Source organism: Artemia sp. Qi Xiang Cuo, chromosome 13 (assembly GCF_049724085.1).
Source record: "Artemia sp. Qi Xiang Cuo chromosome 13, ASM4972408v1, whole genome shotgun sequence".
In the NCBI taxonomy this organism is placed as follows: Eukaryota; Metazoa; Arthropoda; class Branchiopoda; order Anostraca; family Artemiidae; genus Artemia; species Artemia sp. Qi Xiang Cuo.
The window spans coordinates 68,546,465-68,567,782 of NC_142806.1; the positions used below are offsets into that span (position 1 = coordinate 68,546,465).

The window sequence follows — 21,318 nt, forward strand, 5'->3', positions numbered from 1 at the left end:
CGCGTAGAACTGGAGGAATACTCGACACCAAACAGGGAATTGGCACTTAATCTCCCTCGATGTAAGGGGCTTTGGTGGAGGAATGCCTTATTCCGAGAAAGATAATCGTTGTGCATTAACGGCAGTAGATCATTTTAATTTATGTCTTCACGCTTTATTAATTAAAAATGAGAAGGCAAGCTCTATAGCAAATACTCTGTTGAACAGACAATTTTCAGGAAACGGACTTTTTCTTATAGTCCTTATCTCTGTCAATGGTCTTAATTTTGGAGCAAAATCGTTGGATGAAATAACCGACTGTTTCTGTAAACGCTGCTTTACCTCTTGTTACATGGCAAGCGCAAACGGAAAAATTGAACATAGAGAACTTGCACATATGCTAGGCCTTCACGGAAAATAATAACCAAAAACTGGTGTTAGCATTTACCCTACGTGGTATTCGCTATTAACACAGCATTCTCGAGAATACTGAACGATACTCCATTCTGTTCACAGCATTTCAAAGACAAAAGAATTTGTATGGTTTAACTAAAAAAACAACAGAACTTGTTATAGCCTTGAACTGTATAAACAAGAAATGATAATGCGCATGAAGGAAGCTATAGAACAACGTCAAAACTCGATAGTACCAAGGCAATCCAGAGAAACACAGGGATAAGAATCCCTCAGTTGAAATTACTGGGGATCATTCTGGGCACATTTGATTTACTTTTGTTCATGAAAATAACCTTCAAGAATCCAAGTGAAGTTGTCTGCATGAAAATGATACACAGAATAATGATAGCATAAGAAATGTATTCCATGGATTTAAAAATACAACTTTTAAGGTAAAATGTAGAGAGTTGGGAACAACTCATCTCAAGGGGAAACTGTTCTCACTGTGGTAAGCTGAAAATTCTAGTCAGATTTTGATTTTAATAGACTAAATTAAAAGAATAAAAACAAAGTTTTAACTACTTTACTAAGAGAAAGACTTTTTGAAATTACCACAAACACCAACGCTATCACTACGTAGACGAAATTGAGAAATGTCCAGATTGAGACACGACATGTGGTTGTGTATAATCAAAGAAAACAACAGTTGCCTGCAACTGTTGGCTTTTTCTTATTCTGAGATACTTTTGACTTAAGGTCATTGCCGGAAGTTTGTATTGCCTTGACTCAATGTAAGTGTAGGTATTTTTTTATGTTTTTACGGAATCTTGTACTTTAAATCTGTTGGGGTACTATTCCCTGTACCGTGTCTGCTTAGAGTGGTTACCTTGTACTGTTTTTATCCCGAGTCCTTAATTTCTACCGTCATCGCTTAGAGTCACTTGAAAATAATCAATAATTAATATCTCTCTTCCCAAACAGCTTAGAAGGAGCGTCTCCTTCAAGTGGATTCGGTCAAAGTAGGACTCTAGATAGTTATTCGCCACCGTATCTACTTACCCCAACTACACCCCTTAAGCAATCTAGGGTAGTAACTTCCCCGGATTTTAATACCTCGGAGTGACTCCAACGTGCTAACTTCTCCACATCTAGTGAGGTCATAACCTTTCCACTTCATAAAAGTTTTTTCATGGTAGGCTAGCACAGCTTTCGATTTTTTGTTATACAAAATATTTTTAGACCTTGATAAAGTCAAAAATGGTGTTAGTCATATAGTGATAGGGAATTTTAAATTTAATTTATTGGATCTGTCCATTCAAAATGGTGATTTCTTAAATTTTATTGTTCAAAAGGCTTTATATCCACTTGTGAATATTTCAACGAGAAACGGAAGTCAATCTGAAACGACTGACAACGTATTTATTTTTTCAGTTGATTTGTATTCGAAGTTTGTCCGACGTTATCATGTTTTGGGGTCTTATCATTTTCAACTGTAAGCTAATATTTGCTGTAGCGTTAAACGAGCACAGAAAAAGAAACTAAAATTTTTGTTGACAAAATCGAAAATTTCCTAAAGTTTTCTGAAGAAGTGAATGGAAGTCATTAACACTATTTATGAAAAAACGAGTCTAGTAACAGTTTTTAAACCAAAGAAATATTTCCCTCGTAAACCATGGATGATAGATAAGGTAATTGAGCAAAGCGAATTCAGAAATTGGCCTTAGGAAATATATTTGGAGTCTTTTATTTCATTCACAAAGCAAAGAAGCCTGATGAATAAACTGAGGAAAAAAGCAATATCTGATTATTATGGTAATGGGGAGAGTAAAGGTAATAGGAAAGAAAAATCAAATGTTGTAGGCTAAATGAAATCATGGGTGGTAATCCAGACATTAATCTAGAAGAATATCACAGTTGTGATTCAAATGAAATTGTAAAAAAGTTTGCTTTTTTTTCTAATATTGGTTCCGTGGAGCAAATTAGTGCTAGCAATATTTATAATGAAATGCAGTGCAATACTATTAATGACAACCGTGGGAAAATAATAAGCATAGAATTCTATAAATATGGAATAACTTGAATGAGTGAGGCAGTTAGGATAGTTTTGCAGTCACTTAAGTCTAATTCTGCCGGTGTTGATGGTTTGTCTCTTCAAGCTTTTAAAGTGATTACATAAAAAAAACAAGTTTTTTTAACTGAAAGTAAGGAGCGACATTAAAACTTAAAATGAACAGAAATTATTCCGTAAATGAAAGTGGTTGTCCCCTCCTCAACGCCTCGCCCTTTATGCTAAAGTTTTTTATTGTTTAAAAAAAGAGTTGTGAGAAAGAGTGAAACTATAGCGTAAAGAGGGAGGCGTTGAGGAGGGGACAGCCCCTTTCATATACGGAATAATTTCTGTTCGTTTCAAGTTTTAATGTCACTTCTTACTTTCAGTTAAAAAAAACTTGTTTTTTTCTTTAATTTCTTAATATTTTTGAATTAATGCAGGTTTTTATTTTGGCTCACCATGCACGTGAATAACTAAGACGAAATTTGCAAAATAATTTTACTTTTCTTGGCTAAATGGGTTTCCTGAATGTTGTTTATTTTATGTACGGAATTTTTTATTAGTAATAAATATACGTACCTTACAAATTAACTTACGTAACGAACTTCTATATTCATCTATTTTTAATATATTAATATATTATTAATATATTACGGGGTTTGCCTCCTAGTCAATACCTCGCTCTTTACGCTAAAGTTCGCATTTTGTTCCAATTCTTTAAAAATGACCTCTTTATCACAAAGGCCGTTAATTAGAATAAATAGCTCTTATGAAAGTACTTAAAAAACTTTAGCGTAAAGTGCGAGGTATTGACTAGATAGATAGATAGATAATTTAATACGAAATATCACAAAACGGATAAATAGTCGCATTTACAAAAAAGTTATGAAAACTATTTGTTGTAATTTTCAGTGAAGTATTGTCGGAATGAATTTTTGTAGCGTTTCGTGGCACTTGGATTGCTTGGTTGTAGTTGGTTTGTGTGGCGGGTCTTTGGTCGGTTATCTTGTCTGATATCAGGTGGGAGAAGGTCGCGGTGTTTGGGGGAAGTCAAGATGGACTGGCCAAAGCTCATGAGGAGCTCGTGTCTTCTTTGTTCAAGTGTTGTGAGTTCGAGCTTCGCCAGACATTCCTCATAGGGCAATTGGCTGTCTCCTAGAATGATGCGCAAGGCTCTCTTTTGAATTGTTTCGAGCTTATTGCTCTGCTCTTTTGTGAGACCAGGATGCCAGACAGGGCAGGCATATTCTAGGATTGGTCGCATGTGGCTCCTATAGTAGGTGACCAGGGCATTTTTCCTGAGTTGAAAGCGACGTAGCTTTGTCAGTGACCTAAGCAGAGGCATAGCCTGGGACAGCAAGTGATTTAAGTGGTCATCCCAAGTCAGTTTATCATTGAAGATAACACCCAGGATCTTCATTTTGTGAACTGCCGGTATGCCGACGTCAGGCAAGGCCGGTACGCTGTGCTTTAAGAAGGAAATTCTCATTATTGCCGACTTGGTCCTGTTGATGCTGAGTTTTCTTTCTAGGTAGTCCCGTTCGAGCTTCACGACCATTTCTTCTAGGTTAAGGATTTCACACAGTCTTTGTAGCAGCATCATTGTTAGGTCGTCTGCGAACTTCGCTCTGTCTCTGTGCCATTTAGCTATCGTGTTGCAAAGCAACAGGAAAAGGGTCGGACCTATTTTTGTTCCTTGAGGAATTCCACATGTAAGGTCTGTAGAGTCTGACAGTTCGCCTTTGTACCTTGTTTTTTGCTTCCGTTTTGAAAGGAAGGTTTCTACTATCTTTCTCAGGAATTCGTGAAAATTGGTCATGGACTGTAGAATCTCCTCGTGGCTAGACGTATCGAACGCTTTCCTGACGTCCCCTTGAAGGAGGTCGACAAATGCCTCGTCCACTTCTAGGTGACTTAGGATAGTCTCGACGATCTGGATAAGGTAGTGACTTGTACTGCACCCTCTTTGGAAGCCATACTGCCGGGAGTCTATTACTTCGCTGAGTTCCTCCAGAAGCCATCTGTTTATGAAAGTTTCGAATACTTTCGAGAGTAGCGGAGTGAGTGAGATCGGTCGGAGGTCTCCAAGTTCTTTGGGGTTTGTGACTTTGGGAACAGGGATTACGACTGCCTCCTTGAGCGGCTCAGGAAACGTCCCTGTTATCAGTGACTGGTTGATGATGGCAGCTATAGGCTCTGATAGGTAAGGAGCGTTTTCTTTGAACAAAATTGACGGTGGATCCGCTGGGTGAGTGGCTTTCCGCGCAGGAATCTTTTCTAGGACCCTGCACACTTCAATAGGCAGAACGACTGGAATCTCAGATATCTTGGCGCTGAATGCACTCGTTTCGGCTGGATGGTTGGATCTGCAGATTTTGGCAAACCACTCATTGAGATCATTTGCAGTGACCTGTTCACCTTTATCTTTTTGTATGTGAAAGGTCGTCGGGCGCTGGGGGCTTATTAAATCTCTAATTGTCTTGTGGAATGAGCGGGAGTCGGAGTTTACTGTTTTAGAGAGCTTTTCCCCATATGCTTTCTCAGCTTTCCTACATTCGTACACCACGGTGTTCCTCATTTTTTTCCAGCGCTCTCTGTTGCCTGAGGCGTGCAGTTTATTACGCTTCCTGATGAGTTTCTTGATCTCTTGTGTGACCCATGGTTTGTCCGTAGAAGAGCGTTTGACACGTTTCTCTGGGAAGCATGAGTGGTAAGCGCTGGTTATCTCGGAATTTAAGAGTCCAACCATCTGGTTAACGTCAGATAATCTGTACAGTTGGTACCAGTTTTTATTTACGCACCATTTAGAGAATTCTTCTTTTCCTGGTGTAGTCAGAGGTCGGCAGACGAATGTTTCCTTGGTAGCCGTTGGCTTGGTTCCTTTGGGCTTCCACAGTACAGAGAAATGTGCGCTCCTTCCGAGGCTGGGGCTCGATTCGGGATCGTGGTAGAATTCTCCCACATCTGTGAAGATGAGGTCGATAGTTGATTTTTCCGTAGTAAGAATTTTTACTACCTGCTTCAGATCAAGAGATTGACTGATCCAGCGCCTGTCCAGATCATTAAAGTCGCCAAGCAATACTATACCGCTATTATGATACATGCATCGAATATCGTCGATAGACTTTTGGAGGTGGTTGATTAGGGTTTTGCGGTAAGCGGCTCGCGGTGGAAAATAGAGGACTCCGAAAGTTATTGACGAAAACGCTCTTGGCAGTACTTTGGGTTTAATTTTCACCCAGAGCAGCTCATAGGTATCTGTGTGTTCAGCGAATGTCAAAACTTCGTGTTCGATATCTGCATTTATGTAAACACCCACTCCACCGCCATGTGTTATAACGGTGCCATCTTTATCCTTGCGATTTTTTGTGTAAAGGTCATAGCCTGGAATACTAGCAGTCGATGGGGTAGCGGACCAAGTTTCTGTGACACAGCATACCTCAACCCTCTCACATTTCAGTCGAACGCTAAGTTCTGTGATTTTGTGGCAGAGTGACTGGGCGTTAACAAGCATGACTCTTGGGAGGTCAAAAGGGTTGCTTTGCTGAGTTTTAGGAGGTCGAGTTGGTATTCTGGTCTTTTGTTGCTATTGTTGCCCTTGACCTGAGGAGGCTTCCTCATTCCGGTTATGGGCAGAGCTTTCGGCTCTCTTGAGCCTTCTTTTCTCGGCCTGAGACTGGAGCTGGAGTGGGGTGAGATCAGGGCCTATGTAGATTTCGCGGCGGGTGAAGGCGTCATCAGAGGTTCTCAGGTTCCGAGCGTTTTTCAGGATGTTATTTCGTTTCACAAAGGTTGAAGTGTCTTCTCTGAGCTTGACGAGTAGTTTTCTTGGTCTGCCGTTGTCGCTTGGTCTTCCAAGGCGCCTAGTCTCAACTATATCCCCCGTTTCCAGGGTAGTTCCCAAATCGTTGGTTCGGCAAAGGCCAAGAGCTATCTGTGCGTCTGGAGTTTCAGACTCTGGGACCCCTGATATAACTAGATTGAATCGCTTTGCTTCTCGCAGCTGTTTTTCTTTTTCTGCTCGTAGGAGGGTTTCAACAGTAGTGTTTGCGGAAGGCGCTGGGCTGGGTGTATTTTGTCTAGAGTCTGTGGTTCCATGTTGTGCTACACGGGAGTACAGTGCTTGATCGCCTGGGAATGGATTTTGATTTCGCTGTTCAGGTATTCTGCAATCCGTTAGGAGTCTGACTTGCAGTTGCAGTTGAGCTACCTTTCGCTTGGAGCAGGACGAACACTCGTATCTGAAGAGGCTTAACTGTGGGTCATGGAGTTTTATCGCCAGGACAATATCGGAGTGGATCCCGCGGCAGGAGGCATGCTCCCACTCATTGCAGAAAAAACAGCAAAAAGATGTACTGGCTTCGGCCTGGGTCTGACAATAGTTGCAAGTTTCGCTGTGTGACTCAGTTCCGTTAGGAGTAGCATTTGGGGCAGAGGCCGTAGGAAGGGGTGCATTGAGAGTTCCTCGAACTTGCGTGGGCCTACTTTCCCTGATAATCAGGGGTTCGTCGTTGACTGGAGGCGGGGTTTGGTCCGAAGACGGGGCGTTGCAGTTTTCTCCTCTGGCTTTTGGATTCCCTAGGTTTTGTTGTTTTTGGCTGTTCGGTGTTCCCACTGCTTCTGTTTTGGGTGTGTTGGCAGCTTCCTTGCATCGATTACATTGCCACTTTCCAGACGATTTTTCTGCTTCTTTGCTGTACGTGCCTGATACACAGGGAAAGTGAAACCATTTCGTGCAGGTACGGCATTGGAGTCCGCCCTGAGCTCGTGTTACGTTCTTTTTGCATCTGGGACAAGGGTCACCAGCCATTTACTGACAGTATCTTTGTCAGATGTACAAGGAATGAATGCTCGGAGCGTACGTCGATCACCGGGAGCAAGGGAAGCGTCGAGACCTGCTCACCTGTTCCCTGCAATTTAAGGCTAATTAACCGGCAGGTACCAATACGGCGCTTCCGGCAGGTTCTCTCCCCTCTTCTGCTTGGTCCCAAGCGATCTAAGCAGTCCACAGGACTTCACTTATTCAGAAGAATATACACACGCCGATTTTTACCTTTTTTCGCGCCCGAAAACCAAACTCACAAACAAGAATGGCAACGCTGCGCGGCCAAAAATCACGCAATCAGCGCGTGCGCATCCAATAGACACACCTGATTCTTAAAAAATGGCTCTTCTTAACTGGAAAAAAACTATTCACTTACTTGGAAAATCACAATTATAAAACTGGTTTCAAATATATCCCAAAAAAATACCAAAATCTTATTCAAAACTAGTGAAATGACAAAATATATTTTCCTTATTTGTTTCACCCAGGGTTGCCACCATTAGTTCTGTTCTAATGGTGTTTTAAGTGTTAGTTCTGTTCGTTTTAAGTGTTGATGCTGCTCCTTATTTTCAGTTGAAAAACCTGTTTTTTTCTAATTTAATTTCTTCATAGCAGGCACCCCTTCATAGCAATGTCCCTTCCCCCATAAAAACTTCCTCCATGGAAAGATCCTCCGACCTAGCCTTCGAGCCCCCCCCCACTACCAGAGAAAATCCCCCCTGAAAACTTCAGTATACTTCCAATAGCCAATACTATATGTAACCATTGGGCAAAGTTCATAGCTTGCAGCCCTACCCCTGGGGAATGTGGGGGATTAAGTCATCCTCAAAGATATAATTATTATATTTTTGACCATGATGAACAAAATATATATCTCCAAATTTTAATCCGACGACTCTGGAAAAAAAATTAGCGTGGGAGGGGGCCTAGTTATACTCCATTTTTTTGGTCACTTAAAAAGAGCAATAGAACTTTTAATTTCTGTTTGAATGAGCCATCCCGTTATATTCTAGGACAACTGGTTCAATAAGATCACCCCTGGGAAAAAGAAAAAAAAAAATAAACACGCATTCGTAATCTATCTTCTTGCAAAAAAAACACAAAATTCCACATTTTTCAAGATAGGAAATTGAAACTTCTACATTAGGGTTCTCTAATATACTGAATCTGATGGTGAGATTTCTATTAAGATTCTTCGACTTTAAGGCTTGTTTTTTCCTTATTTTGAAAATAAGGCAAATTTTCTTAGGCTCTTAACTTTTGATGGATAAGACTAAACTTGATAAACCTTTTATATTTGAAATCAACATAAAAATTCAATTCTGTTGATGTATCTAACGGTATGAAACTTCCGTTTTTTAGAGTTTCGATTACTATTGAGTCGGGTCGCTCCTTACTTACAGTTCGTTACCACAAACTGTTTGATTTTAGGATATATTTTTCCATGTATAGTTTTATCACCAATCTTTCCCTATAAAAGAGAAGTTTTCGGTGCGGATTAAGGTGCCAAAGGTCATTTCCCTTCACAGAGGTTGTCAAAAAACACCTATGGAAAACTTGAGACCCATATCAATTCAACCTTTGTTTTTAAAGATACTGGAGGAAGTAGTACATTAGCCATTTTATGATTTCCTCCAGGTGAAATTACTTTTGAGCCAGATACAGTTTTAGTTTCGTAAGGGTCACCCCATGAAGCACGCCTTACAACACCTGTTCAAAGTGTTAACTGTGCATTGTATTCAGGTTACTGACTTGTTTCTATTTTCATTGACATTAAAAAATGTCAATGGCATTAAAATGTCAATGTCAATGGCAAAATGACATTAAAAAATGACATTAAAAAATGGCTTGACATGGTTGACTACAAAGTGTTGCTTCATCAAAGGAGATAAAAAAAAAAAAAAAAAAAAAAAAAAAAAAAAAAAAAAAAAATTCAAGATTGTTTGAGAGCTAAGGTCCCTCAAAGTTGTTTTAAATTATGTAGTTTCATCGTCTTTTTCAGTAAAGTGTGTCTGCCTCAGCACTCTGTTCTGGGCCTTCTACTTTATCAAGCTTACAGGACATGATGTGCTTTTATCTACACGATATTACTTCCCTTGCGGACGACACTATACTAATAATATTTGCAAAATCAGTTGATGATTTAGTAGCAAAATCCAAAAATGATCTCAGAGGACTGAATGTGTTTACGAGTTCAAGTTTGATGTTTGCGAATGTGAAGAAGACGTTTTTACTGACATTTTATAGAGTGGGTGATTCAGTTGACGTAAGTGGTAAGCTTTTATTGTGTGGAAGTAATTTTGTAACAGGAAACAGTACCTTGGCTTCCATATTAATTCTAGTCGTTCGTGAAACATCATAGTGACATTATGTCCGCAAAAATTGAATTTGAAGTAGGAATTCTCAGAAGACTAAAACATATTCTGCCGGAAATTACTCTTCACACGATATGTTGTGCGATTATTTACCCATATATCATATGGAGGTGTAGTGCGGAGCAGCAATTTTTATGTTAATTACAAGCGAGTGCAAGTGATACAAAATAAAGAGGCAAGAATAATTGAGAAGTATGTAAAAATGTGAACGACACAACTGCATGATTTAAGTCTCTAATGCCAACTAATGTTGGAAAAATCATGAGCAAAGAAGTTGTAATAACTTGATTCTGGGGATTCAAAGATCTGTGAGATCTAGTTTTAATTTAAAGTATCTTGGCCCTTCTGTATTTTGTTCGCTTCCTGTGGGTGTCAGGATGGCTGAAGACCTCCCACTCACTAAAAATACTTTAAAAAAGTGTTTTTGGGGGAATTCATTTTTTTGGGGTGTGCAGGGTTTGTGGAAGAGAGAGGGCAATAGGGCAGGGAGAAGAGTGGGCGGAGGGGTGGGGCTGGGCTTGTATTTTGACTGTGGTTGTTGCCCAGGAGGTTTTTGGGAAAAGGTGAATGTTTTTTAATTGAATTACTAGTTTCGGTATTTTCTAGGAAGGTTTCTCTAGTTAATGGCGACGTTATAGCAAAAATAAAATTTTCCCCCTAGCGTAGCGATTTATATTTGTAATAGTTTATGTATTTGTTGTTAATGTTAAATATAAGTAATAAGTATGAATATTGTGAATTACCTCTCTTGGTGGGGAGATTTCCATCGGTGGCTTTTGTGTTCCTGGTGGCGGCAAACTCCATTCAAGTTTTGTCATGTTTCCAGTGTTACAAGAGAACTCTTGCAAAGCAAGACCACATGCATTTTCACTATCAAATCTGTCATTTTCATACATGTATATAAAGTCAGGCTATAAAGTAAAAGAATATACAATAGTTAGTTTATGTCAAATTTATAACAAAATGCAGAGGCAAAATTTTATAGAAAAAAAAATCATAGGCAGCGCAATAGCGCTGCCTAAGTAAAGAGCGCTCTAGCCACAGAGTATTATTTATTTATTTATTATTATTTTTTTGTTTCTTTTTTTCTGACCCTGTGTTCCGTGTAGCGAAGTAATTACGAGTTTGAGAATGACTTCCCCCCCCCCCGCACCTCAGCCCTCAGGGAAAGGTCTATAAGCTACATTAGCTGCTCATTATTAACATCTAAGGTTGTTATGGATTTTCATTAAGGAGTGATCGTATAAACTTCGGAAGGGGTTCATTAGACTGGAAACCAGAAATTCCAGTGTTCTTTTTTAGAATAACAAATTATCAGAGGTCAAATAGCCCCCTCCTCTTTACATCCTCTTTTCCCCAAACATATCTGATAGAAATTTTGAGATAGCCATTTTTTTCAAAATAGTGTGAAGATCATACAAAAAAGCTTTTGGGGTCGAAACAGCCCCTCAGAGCCTGTAGGCATGGGTTTTAAACTGTGCCAAAGGGTATATAAAGTTTTTATAGAAGACGTGGTCATAAGTTTTTTTTTTACAGAGGGCTCATTTAAAAGGAAATTGAAACTTATAGTTGCCTTTTAAGAGTAAAAGCTGATGGAGGGCAAGTAATCCCCCCCTCACGCCCAAGATTTCACAAAACTAACAGTCAATCAAAAATTTGAGACATCTAGTTTCTTCAGCATTGTTGAAAGATCAAGTAAATATTTTATTGGGGATGTAAACCCCCCACAGCACTTGGGACAAGACTGTAAGTTGTATATTAATTTGGATATAGTGAATATTGCGTATATTAATTTGGAACTTTCAGCAAAGGATAAGGGAGATTATAAATTGATCAAAAAGGCAATGTTTACTCGTTACTACTACAGCCACCACCACTACTACTGCTACCACTGCTGCTACTACAATTACTACTGCTAAAACTACCACTCTTGTCGCGCGTACTACAAAGGCAATGGATATTGAAATGAATATCAGAGGAAACGTTGAGACGAAAGTTGAACAAAACCAAAACTTTCTCTTTGCATATGGCTTATTGACTCAGGCCATTCAGCTATTTTTTGGAACGGCTTAGAGTATCAAGATGAAGCTTTTGGGGCACTTAAGGGGATGTTCAACTGATCAAAAGGCAGTAACTGCCTGCTCCTGCCTCTATTGATACTGCTGCTATTGCTGTTACTACTGCTACTAATACAACATGATTACCGCTACCACTCCTCTTAACACGACTATTACTACTATGAATCTAGTACCACGAAGTCTAGGCGCATGATGGTGAAAAAGTTGACAGAATATTGAGAGAGAATTTGAACTAAATCAAAACACACTACGTGCATGCAGATTGCCGAAAGGTTTGCCGTTTCAAAATGAAATTTCTCGGGCATCGTGAGTTATTTTTTTTTTAGCAGAGGCACTTCATATGGAAGGAGTGGTCGTATAAACGACCACTGAAGGGAATCATTCAATTAGAAATTAGAAATCTTAGGACCCTTTTTGAAATTAAAAAGTGCTCGGAGGGCAACTAGCTACCCCATGCCTTCTTTTCCCAAAATGCATGTGAAATTTTTGTCGAAAGTGATTGGAGGGCAACCAGCTCCTTCCCCCTCATACTCATCATTTCCCCCATCATATCCAGTCATAAATTTAAAAGATGGCTATTTTGTTCGTTTAGTGGAAATGTCCTGTTATGTCTTTGGGAATGAAAGACCCCCCCCCCTCCTGCACAGTCCCCAGGGCAAAGGGATATAAGCTATACTAGTTGCCCATCATTAAAGTATAAGGTTTTATGGAAAGGGTGGTCGTAAAACTTTGGAGGGGGCTCATTCGATTGGAAATCATTACTGCTAGTGCTCTTTTTAAGAGTCAAAAGTAGTCAGAGGCACCTAGACCCCCTCCCAAAGCCCTCTTTTTCCAAAATGCATCCAATCAAAATTTAGAGATAGCTATTTTGTTGAAAATAGTCTAAAGATAAGATAAAAAGGCCTTAGGGATTGATACAACCTCCCGGAGCCTGAAAGCCAGGGTCATAAGTTTTACGCCGGGGCTTATAAGGTTATTATGGGAGGAATGGTTTTATAAACCTTAGAAGATGCTCGTTTAGTTAGGAAATAAAAGTTATAATTCCATTTTAAGGGTCGAAAGTGATAAAGGGCCACTCCCCTCTCTGACAACCTTGTTCCCCCAATCACACATGATAGAAGTTTTGAGACAGCAATTTTGCTGAAAACAGTCCACAGAACTTAAAACATTGCATCCAGGGTGGACACACACCCACAGAGCAAAGGAAAAAGGGTTATAAGTTATAACCAGAGGCCTTTAAGGTTTTTTTTTTATAGAATGGGGGGGGGGGTCGTATAAACTTTGGGAAAGGCTCATTTGATTGGAAATCAGATGTTATATTGTTCTTCTTAAAAGTTAAACGTGGCTAAAGGGCGATAAGCCCCAACCCCACGCCTATATCTCTCAAAACAAACATACAATTAAAATTTTGAAAGATCTGTTTTCTTTAGCATTGTTGAAAGATCTAGTAATCTTGCCCTTAGGGATGACATCCCCCTCCTCAAAAGCCCTCAGGATAAGGGCTGTAAGTTAGGCAATTTATTCATTGTTTAACATATAGTATATGTTATTAAGACAGCATGTTTGATCTTCACTTTCCAAAAAGACAAAGTGCATTCAGGTAAGCCTTTCAGGGAATGTTGAGGGAAGTGTTGAACTAAATCAAAACACGTTATGTGTAAATGGATTGTCAAAAGTGCGTAGCTCAGCAATAACTAAGTATATTAATTTGGAACTTAAGGGAAATGTTAATGGAGACTATCAATTGACCAAACAGGCAATATTTGCGATCTACTACTATTACAACTACCACAACTACTACTACTACAGCTTATTCTACTACTGACACTACAACCACTAAAACTACTGCTTATGTAGCAAGTACAACCAAGGCTGTGGATATTGAAATAAACATATAAGGAAACTTTGAGGGAAAAGTTGAACTAAAGTAAAACGTACTATGTGCATTCAGAACGGCTTACCGTATCAAGAGGAAATTTCTGGGCCATCATGAGTAGGGAGTTCAACTGCCCGAAAAGCAACATGTACCTTCTACTACTAGTATTAATACTGCTGCTACTGCTGTTACTATTACTACTACAACAACACTATTACTGCTTCTCCTGCTCTTACTGTTACCATTACTAATAGGATACTAGTATTATTCAGGATGCGTTTATGAAGGAGAAAATTTGACAGAATATTGAGGGGGAATTTGAGCTGAATAAAAACACAATCTGTGCATGCAGATTGTCAAAACGGAGTATGCTAAGAATGAGTTTTAGAATTAAATTGGGACATGAAGAAAATGCTAAAAGGGGACATCAGTTGACTAAAAGATATTATATGCATATTACAACTAACACTACTAACACTGCTACTGGTACTACTGCTACAAATAATACTGATTCTAAACTACTCCAACTGCTACCTCAATTACAAGTACTTGTAATGCTAAGTGTATTATGATGAAAAGGACATCAAAAGAGGGTCAAAAGGGAACATCAGCAATATTTTGGGAACGGCTTACCATATCAAGTTGAAACTATTTGGGTGTCATAAGGGAATGTTCAACTGACCAAAAGGCACCATGTATAAGCTACTACAGGTTTTATTACGCTGCTATTCCTGTTACCACCACTACTAATACAACACTACTACTGCTTCCGCTTCTCCTACTATTACTATTACTATTATACAAGTATTATTAATGCTATGTCTATGAAGGTGAAAATTATAGAGAATATTGAGAGAAAATTTGAACTGAATCTAAAGACACTGTGTGCATATACATTGTCAAAAGAACGTATCTTAAGAATGGATTTGGGTATTAAGTTGGAACTTTCAGAAAATACTTAAAGGGGAAGATCAATTAATGAAAAGGCTATATAAGCACGCTACTACTAATACTACTACTACTGCTACATTTACTACTACTACTACTATGAATAATACTAATACAACTTCAACTACTACTTCTATTGCATTTGCTTGTAATGCTAAGAACATTAAGAGGAAAATCTCAAGAAGTATATAAATATACAGGTTATTAAAATGACATATCAATAATGTCATAACAACGGCTAATTATAGCAACAGCTGAAATGACATATCAGTAATTAGCAATGGCTAATTCTATTAAGTTGAAACTTCCAGGACTTGAGGAGAGGGAAGTTCAACTGATGAAAAGGCAATACTTTAATACTACTGCTGCTGCTAGCACTAGTGCTATTACTATTAATACTAGCAATGCTAGCATTACTACGGTGACTACTATCACAATTATGTCTATGATTATGAATGTGGAATTTTCAGGAAATTTTGAGGGGGAAAAGGGGACTAAATCACAACATGCCATTTTTATCTATGCAGATTGTCAAAAGGGTGTATCAGCAATATCTTAGGAACAATTTGGTGTGTACAGGTGAAACTAACAGCGTTTGAATATTTTTCCCACAAGTTTTGAAAAATGTCATTCTTTCCCAGCTATTTTCCATAGAAGATATATCATATCTTTGCGGACTTATCTAAAGGTCTTGTGGTTTCTTTTTTATTTCAGTTTCAAATTTACCACGCTCAAATTAGAAGTTATGAACAAATTAAACAAAATATAAGCGAATTATAATACCTGCAATGAGGTTATTCAATCGAAAAAAGAAATAGGGAAGAAACCAATTGTTAACGGTAAAGGTAAGAAATCTTTGAAAAGGGCCTTCTAAGTAAAAACTGGGTATTGGTGATTTACTATTATTCCTTTAATGTATAATTTGAAGCTTCAGCTTGTTAAAAAATGTTTTGTTTTGCCATATAAGCCCATAAGGGGACTGCACCTTTTCAAACTATTTTGTGTGCCAGCATGGAGCTTCAATTTTTTTTTTATCCTTATTTAGTTATAATCTATTTGAAGGTAGAAGTATAATATCAGGTTGTACTTATACAATTGAAAAATTTAAGGCTCCTAGAAAAAATAAGCTTCAGTTTGGAAAAGTCTTACGGACCTGCCAGTTTCAGGATTAAACACTAAATCTTAGGCACTTATATGGAGGAAGGTACCAAAGTAATTTCAAGGGGACCAAACAAACTTTGGAAGGTCAGAAAAAAACTAAAGGAAGTCTTAAAGACAAAAGGAATATTAAAGGAACAAAAACTTTCAGAAGCCTCACAACCAAGTTCAAAGGGACCAAACAAATTATGGAAGCTCAAAAAAAAAAAAAAAAAAAACTGAAAGAAGTATAAAATACAAAAAGAATATTAAAGAAAATAAAACTTTCAGAAGCCACAGAACCAAATTAACTACTCTAGTCTCTAAGAGTTCAAATTGACTATATAGAAGTTGGGATGGTCAAAGAGGACAATGAGAAGTCTTAGAGACTAGAGTAGTTTGGAAGGACAATGAAATTTACCAATGTCTAAGAGAAGCTACTACTACATGTATAATAAAGGAATTTAGGAGGGACAAATTTAAGGCTATCAGAAGCCATAAAACCCACCTAATGGAAACCAAACCAAAGTTGAGATGGCCAAAAAGAATTATTGGAATTCAAAGATACTAAGGGAATTTGAAAGGACTATTAAATTTGCGAGGGTCTAAATGAAATTCAGGGCCGCTAAAGGAACTTTGAAGGGAAAAGAAAAATCAGATAGGGCTAAAAAAAAGTCAGAAGAAACCTAATCAAGTCGTTTAGAATTATGAAAATCAAACGAGTCAAAAAAAAGTCCACGGGACAAAAGAATTTTGGAAGAGTTTTGCCCCATTTTCATGTTTTAACTTCGGCTTCAAACTCTGAGTCCCATATAAGCAAGGCGAATCAAATCCATAGTACCGCCAGAGAACTTGGCAAGAATGGGGGTAAGACCTTCCCTTTTAAATATCACAGGCAAAATTTTGATCAAAGTGAATTTTTTTTTAGAATATCACTACTCCGTGTCTGCACGTGCAGACTTTCTCCTTCCTATTTTTTTGAATTTTAGCAGTGGTAGATTATTTGTTATATTCCTTTATTCTTAAGACTTACCTGAATGTCTTTGATTCATTAGATTCTAAGCCACCCATGTTTCCACTCGCAGAAAAACCACGTGGCTATATTTTTCCCATTAGTTCTAAATACGTCCCTCATTCCAATTTTTCCAAAACTCAGCGGGTCTAAGATTTTAGTCTTTTATTTTATACGAAACAAATATTTCCGCAACTAAAAGAGAAGTAGCACCCGCAAGACCCATGCTTCAGATTTAGTCAAAAAACTTTTCCGGTAATAAAGGGATATTACAGATGAATAAGCCATTCATAGTGAGGCAAAAAACACTGTCCAGCTGCAAGTTAAGTTCAATTATTTATACATGGTTTAATAATTAAAGAGCTTTACACTATGGATTTAAAGCTGGAAATCTTTTTTGAACGATTTCATCCACCGAATACCGTAAGTGGGTTTGACCTACGGTATGCAAAATATTTTAGAAACAATTTTACTATTGACTTTAAAATAGAAAATGTTTCAGCAATAGGGTTTGCAGCTGGACTATGTTTTTTGCCTCACTATGAATGGCTTTGTTAGTTTTAAATATGTCCCTCATTCCAATTTTTCCAAAACTGTTTTATTAATACACAGCGTTTGCTTCTGGAATTATCTCGAGAGTTTGTTTTTAACGTTAATAGAAACTAATCCTGCCTTTATTTTTTATATTATATTTCTTTGGGGGGAAGGGGAGCTGAAGGATTGTCAGGTGAGACCAAGAGAATTGAAAAAAGACTAGAACAACTAAAAAGATAATTTTTGTTTGATAGATAGAGGGTTATAATTTATGTTTGGTTATCAATGGCTCTTTTATTGGCTTAAAAAGGTCATCTCCTCCCTACCGATCAGTCTGACCAAGTTCAAAAAGGGGCTTTCAAACACAGATTATTTTTAATCTTCTGAATTTTAGATTTCTACAAGTAATGTCTTTTTTATCCAACAAATGTCCCTTTTCTAACAATTTATTCTTCTTATTCATTGTAATTTTTATTCAAAAGTTTGTTTTCAATATTAGTAGGCTTTATTTCCTTAAGAATTTCCCAGGTTAAAATCTTTTAGATTTACTTTTTCAAAACAAGTCTTTTTAATGAATTTCCTAAGAAACTGGCTGCTTTTTTATGACAGCTTCATCATAGAAAAGGGTAGCCTACTAACCTTACTACAACCTTCACTTCAGCATGCAGAAAAAATGATCCCACTTGAAATAGTAAACCAAGAAGGTGAAATGCCAAAAAGTGCTGATAATGTCTCAGAGGTATTCAGAAATTACTTCTCACCGGTAGGAAAGCGTATTACTGAAGGAATCTGTCCGATGTTACATGATCCAAGCATTTGCGACTACCTTGGTCATTTCGGATATGAGGTATGAGGTAATTATGCTCGTCCGGAGTTAGTTCCCATGCAAATTGGCGCATGAAGAACGACCTCCACGTGCCTCTGGATACCTGGCTAGCCACCAGAGAACCAAATGCATCTAGGGACGGTTGGGTTGGCAGCCCTCCTCCCGAAACTTCTATTGCTACGAATGGAACCAGAAATTCAGCCTCGGATATATCATCTCAAACCCCGTATCGACCTCGGACCGCCCAAGGAAAATCCCCTCTGAACATCGTTGACCAAGGTGGCACCAATGTGGCCACCTGGAACGTCCTGACGCTGAACCAACCTGGTTCGAATCTTCTTTTAGCGAAAGAACTAAAAAAATATAAAGTCACAATAGCTGGAGTCACCGAAACACACCTCCCTGGACATGGTGAAGAGGACATAGGTGAAGGACGCACATTGCTGTGGTCTGGCGGTAGCCAAAGAAGAGGAGGCGTTGGCCTAGTACTGAACAGTGCTGCACGTAGGGCTCTCCTGTCATTCAAACCAGTATCGCCTAGACTCCTGACCGCAAGACTGGATGGGAAGCACGGCAAAATAACTGTCATTACTTGTTATGCCCCCACAAACGATGCTGATGAAGATGACAAAGACGGTTTCTATAACTTGCTTAGTTTTGAACTATTTTCTGTACCTCCCCATGACTACCTCCTCCTCCTAGGAGACTTGAATGCAAGTATTTCAAACAAATCAGGCCTGTGGGATTTCACTGTTGGACCTGTTACAGTGGATAGCCTAAACGATAATGGAGAGAGGCTGCTGAATTGTTGTCTGGCCCATAATCTAACGATTGCGAACACATGGTTCCAGAGACCAAATATAGCCAAGTACACCTGGTATAGCAATGATGGATCAACAAAGAAGATGCTTGACTACATCATCGTACGTCGACGATGGCTGTCGTCTGTCCAGAATTGCCGCACCTACCATGGCGCCGAGCTTGGGAACACCGACCACCGGCTGGTTGCGGCCAAAATTAAGCTCCACCTCAAAGCTATGAAGAACAGCCAGTCTTCTCAGAAAATTGATGCCGGTCGCATCCAACAGGACCCCACTCTGGCTGAGCGGTACCATTTGGAGATATCCAACAGATTTGAGGTCCTTGGCCAATGCGATGATAGTGAATTTGCATGGAAGTCCTTCAAAGAGAACACTCTTGCGGCAGCAACTGACGTTGTTGGAATGAGGCAACGGAAGAAAAAGAACTGGATCAGTAATCACTCCCTTGCCATCATAGAGCTCAGGCGAAAAGCACGTCTTGGCGGGGACATGGCTACATACAGACTGCTAAACAAAGAGCGCCATTCCATGCTGCATAAAGAACCCAAGGCTTTTATTGACAGCAAGGCATCCGAACTGCAAGAGGCCGCCAAGAAAAAGGACAGTGGAGCCACCTACAAGATTCTACGTGAGCTGTCAGGTCAGCACACTCAAACTATGTCTTACCTTCGAAGCGCTAGCGGTGAGAATATCTACGACCAATCACAATGCCTCCGCCAGTGGGAGGACCACTTTGAGAAACTGCTCAACTCAGATCCACCAGACCAGACGGACCATGAGCTAGCAGCTGCTGCGGCTACTACCATACCTGCTCCTGATGGTACTGAATTTACAGCGGAGGAGATAAAAGCTGCCACCCGCAAGCTAAAGAATAACAAAGCGCCAGGAATATGTGGCCTAACATCGGAATTCCTTAAAAATGGGGGTCCAGCCATGATGCTCTGGCTACAAATGCTGTTTAACCTTGTGTGGCACTCTGAAAAAATCCCCTCAGACTGGAAGAAGGGCCTACTTGTGCCAATCTACAAGAGGAAGGGGAGCAAAGCAGAATGTATCAATTATCGTGGCATAACTTTACTCTCAGTTCCTGGAAAGCTCTTCGCTATGCTACTTCTCAAACGGGCAACAAGATACATCCATGCCCTGCGTCGCCCCCAGCAAGCTGGCTTCATGCCAGGCAGGTCCACCACCGAGCAAATCCATACGATTAGACAGCTAGTAGAGAAAACTCTTGAATATAAGAGGAAGGCGTACATTGCCTTTGTCGATTTTCGATCTGCCTTCGACACTGTCGATAGGCAGTCACTATGGCTAATCCTCCAGTCTGCTGGCGTACCCACGAAAATCGTCCGTCTCCACAAAGAACTGTATAATAACACTGAAAGTGCGGTGATTGTAAATGGACGGCCTTCTGGATATTTCAAAATTAAAAATGGTGTCCGGTAAGGATGTGCCGCTGCACCTGAGCTCTTTAACTGTGTAATAGACCACATCCTGAATAAAACACAGAAGGTGCAGCCGTTTGGCATAGGCTTTGCTGGAAGATTTCTTTCAGACGTCGACTTTGCCGACGACGTGGCGCTAATATGCAAAAACATTAGTGACCTCAAAACTACACTGGAAACACTGGCCTCTGCCGCTGAAAAATTCGGTCTGAAAATAAATTGGTCGAAGACCAAGATAATGCCCGTTGAGAAAACGCCGTCCAACCCCCTGTCATCTGTAGAAACTTGTGGCCAGACTGCAGAGGTAGTCAAGCAGTTTACCTACCTTGGTTCAATTGTCTGCTCAAACGGAAGCCTAAATGCCAAAATTTCAGCAAGAGCGGCAAAAGCAAACTCTGTCTTCGGTCGCCTTCTAAAAACAGTCTTCCATAAACCCCAGATCAGCCGTCTCACCAAAGCACGAATATACTCTGCTTTGGTTGCCAGCATTATGCTCTATTCTGCTGAGACTTGGTCGCTGACTCAGACACAGACGCTGAAGGTAGATGCCATCCAGACGAAACACCTCCGAAAAATAGAACGCTCCCGATGGCCCGACAGGGTACGAAATTCAGAAATCCTCAGGTCCTTCAAACTCCCACCCCTGTCCGAGCAGCTTGAGTCTCACTCGCTGCGTTGGTATGGTCATCTGCTCCGTCTGCCTGCCCAAACACCTACCTGGCTCATCTTCAACTTCGACCCAGCTGCAAACGGCTGGAGGCGTCCTTGGGGAAGACCACGCACCAGATGGGTGGACTTCATCCGTGATCGGCTCGCCTCCAGAAACAGCAACCCGGCTGAAGTGACAACCCTCGCCCTGAACCGACCACTCTGGAGAAGACTGACGGCACTGACGACTGGTTCCCTCTACGCTGGCGACGCTGCCGAGCAAGAGCTTTAAGTCAAGTCAAGTCAAGTTTCAATGTTTTAAGTACCTGTATCATTAAGTGAGATGAAGCAGGTCATCTTCAAAATTA

General features: G+C 39.7%; 1 protein-coding gene across 2 annotated transcripts in view; it reads right to left on the minus strand.

Moving 5' to 3' along the window:
• The window catches only part of LOC148945587 (sphingomyelin phosphodiesterase-like), a 262,974-nt gene that overhangs the window by 131,708 nt on the left and 109,948 nt on the right, over positions 1-21,318 (minus strand). For both annotated transcript variants that reach the window (XM_089098599.1, XM_089098600.1), the window contains exon 5: positions 10,369-10,536. In XM_089098599.1, the coding sequence (XP_088954725.1) occupies positions 10,369-10,536 (168 nt within the window). The remainder of the gene's footprint in view (positions 1-10,368; positions 10,537-21,318) is intronic.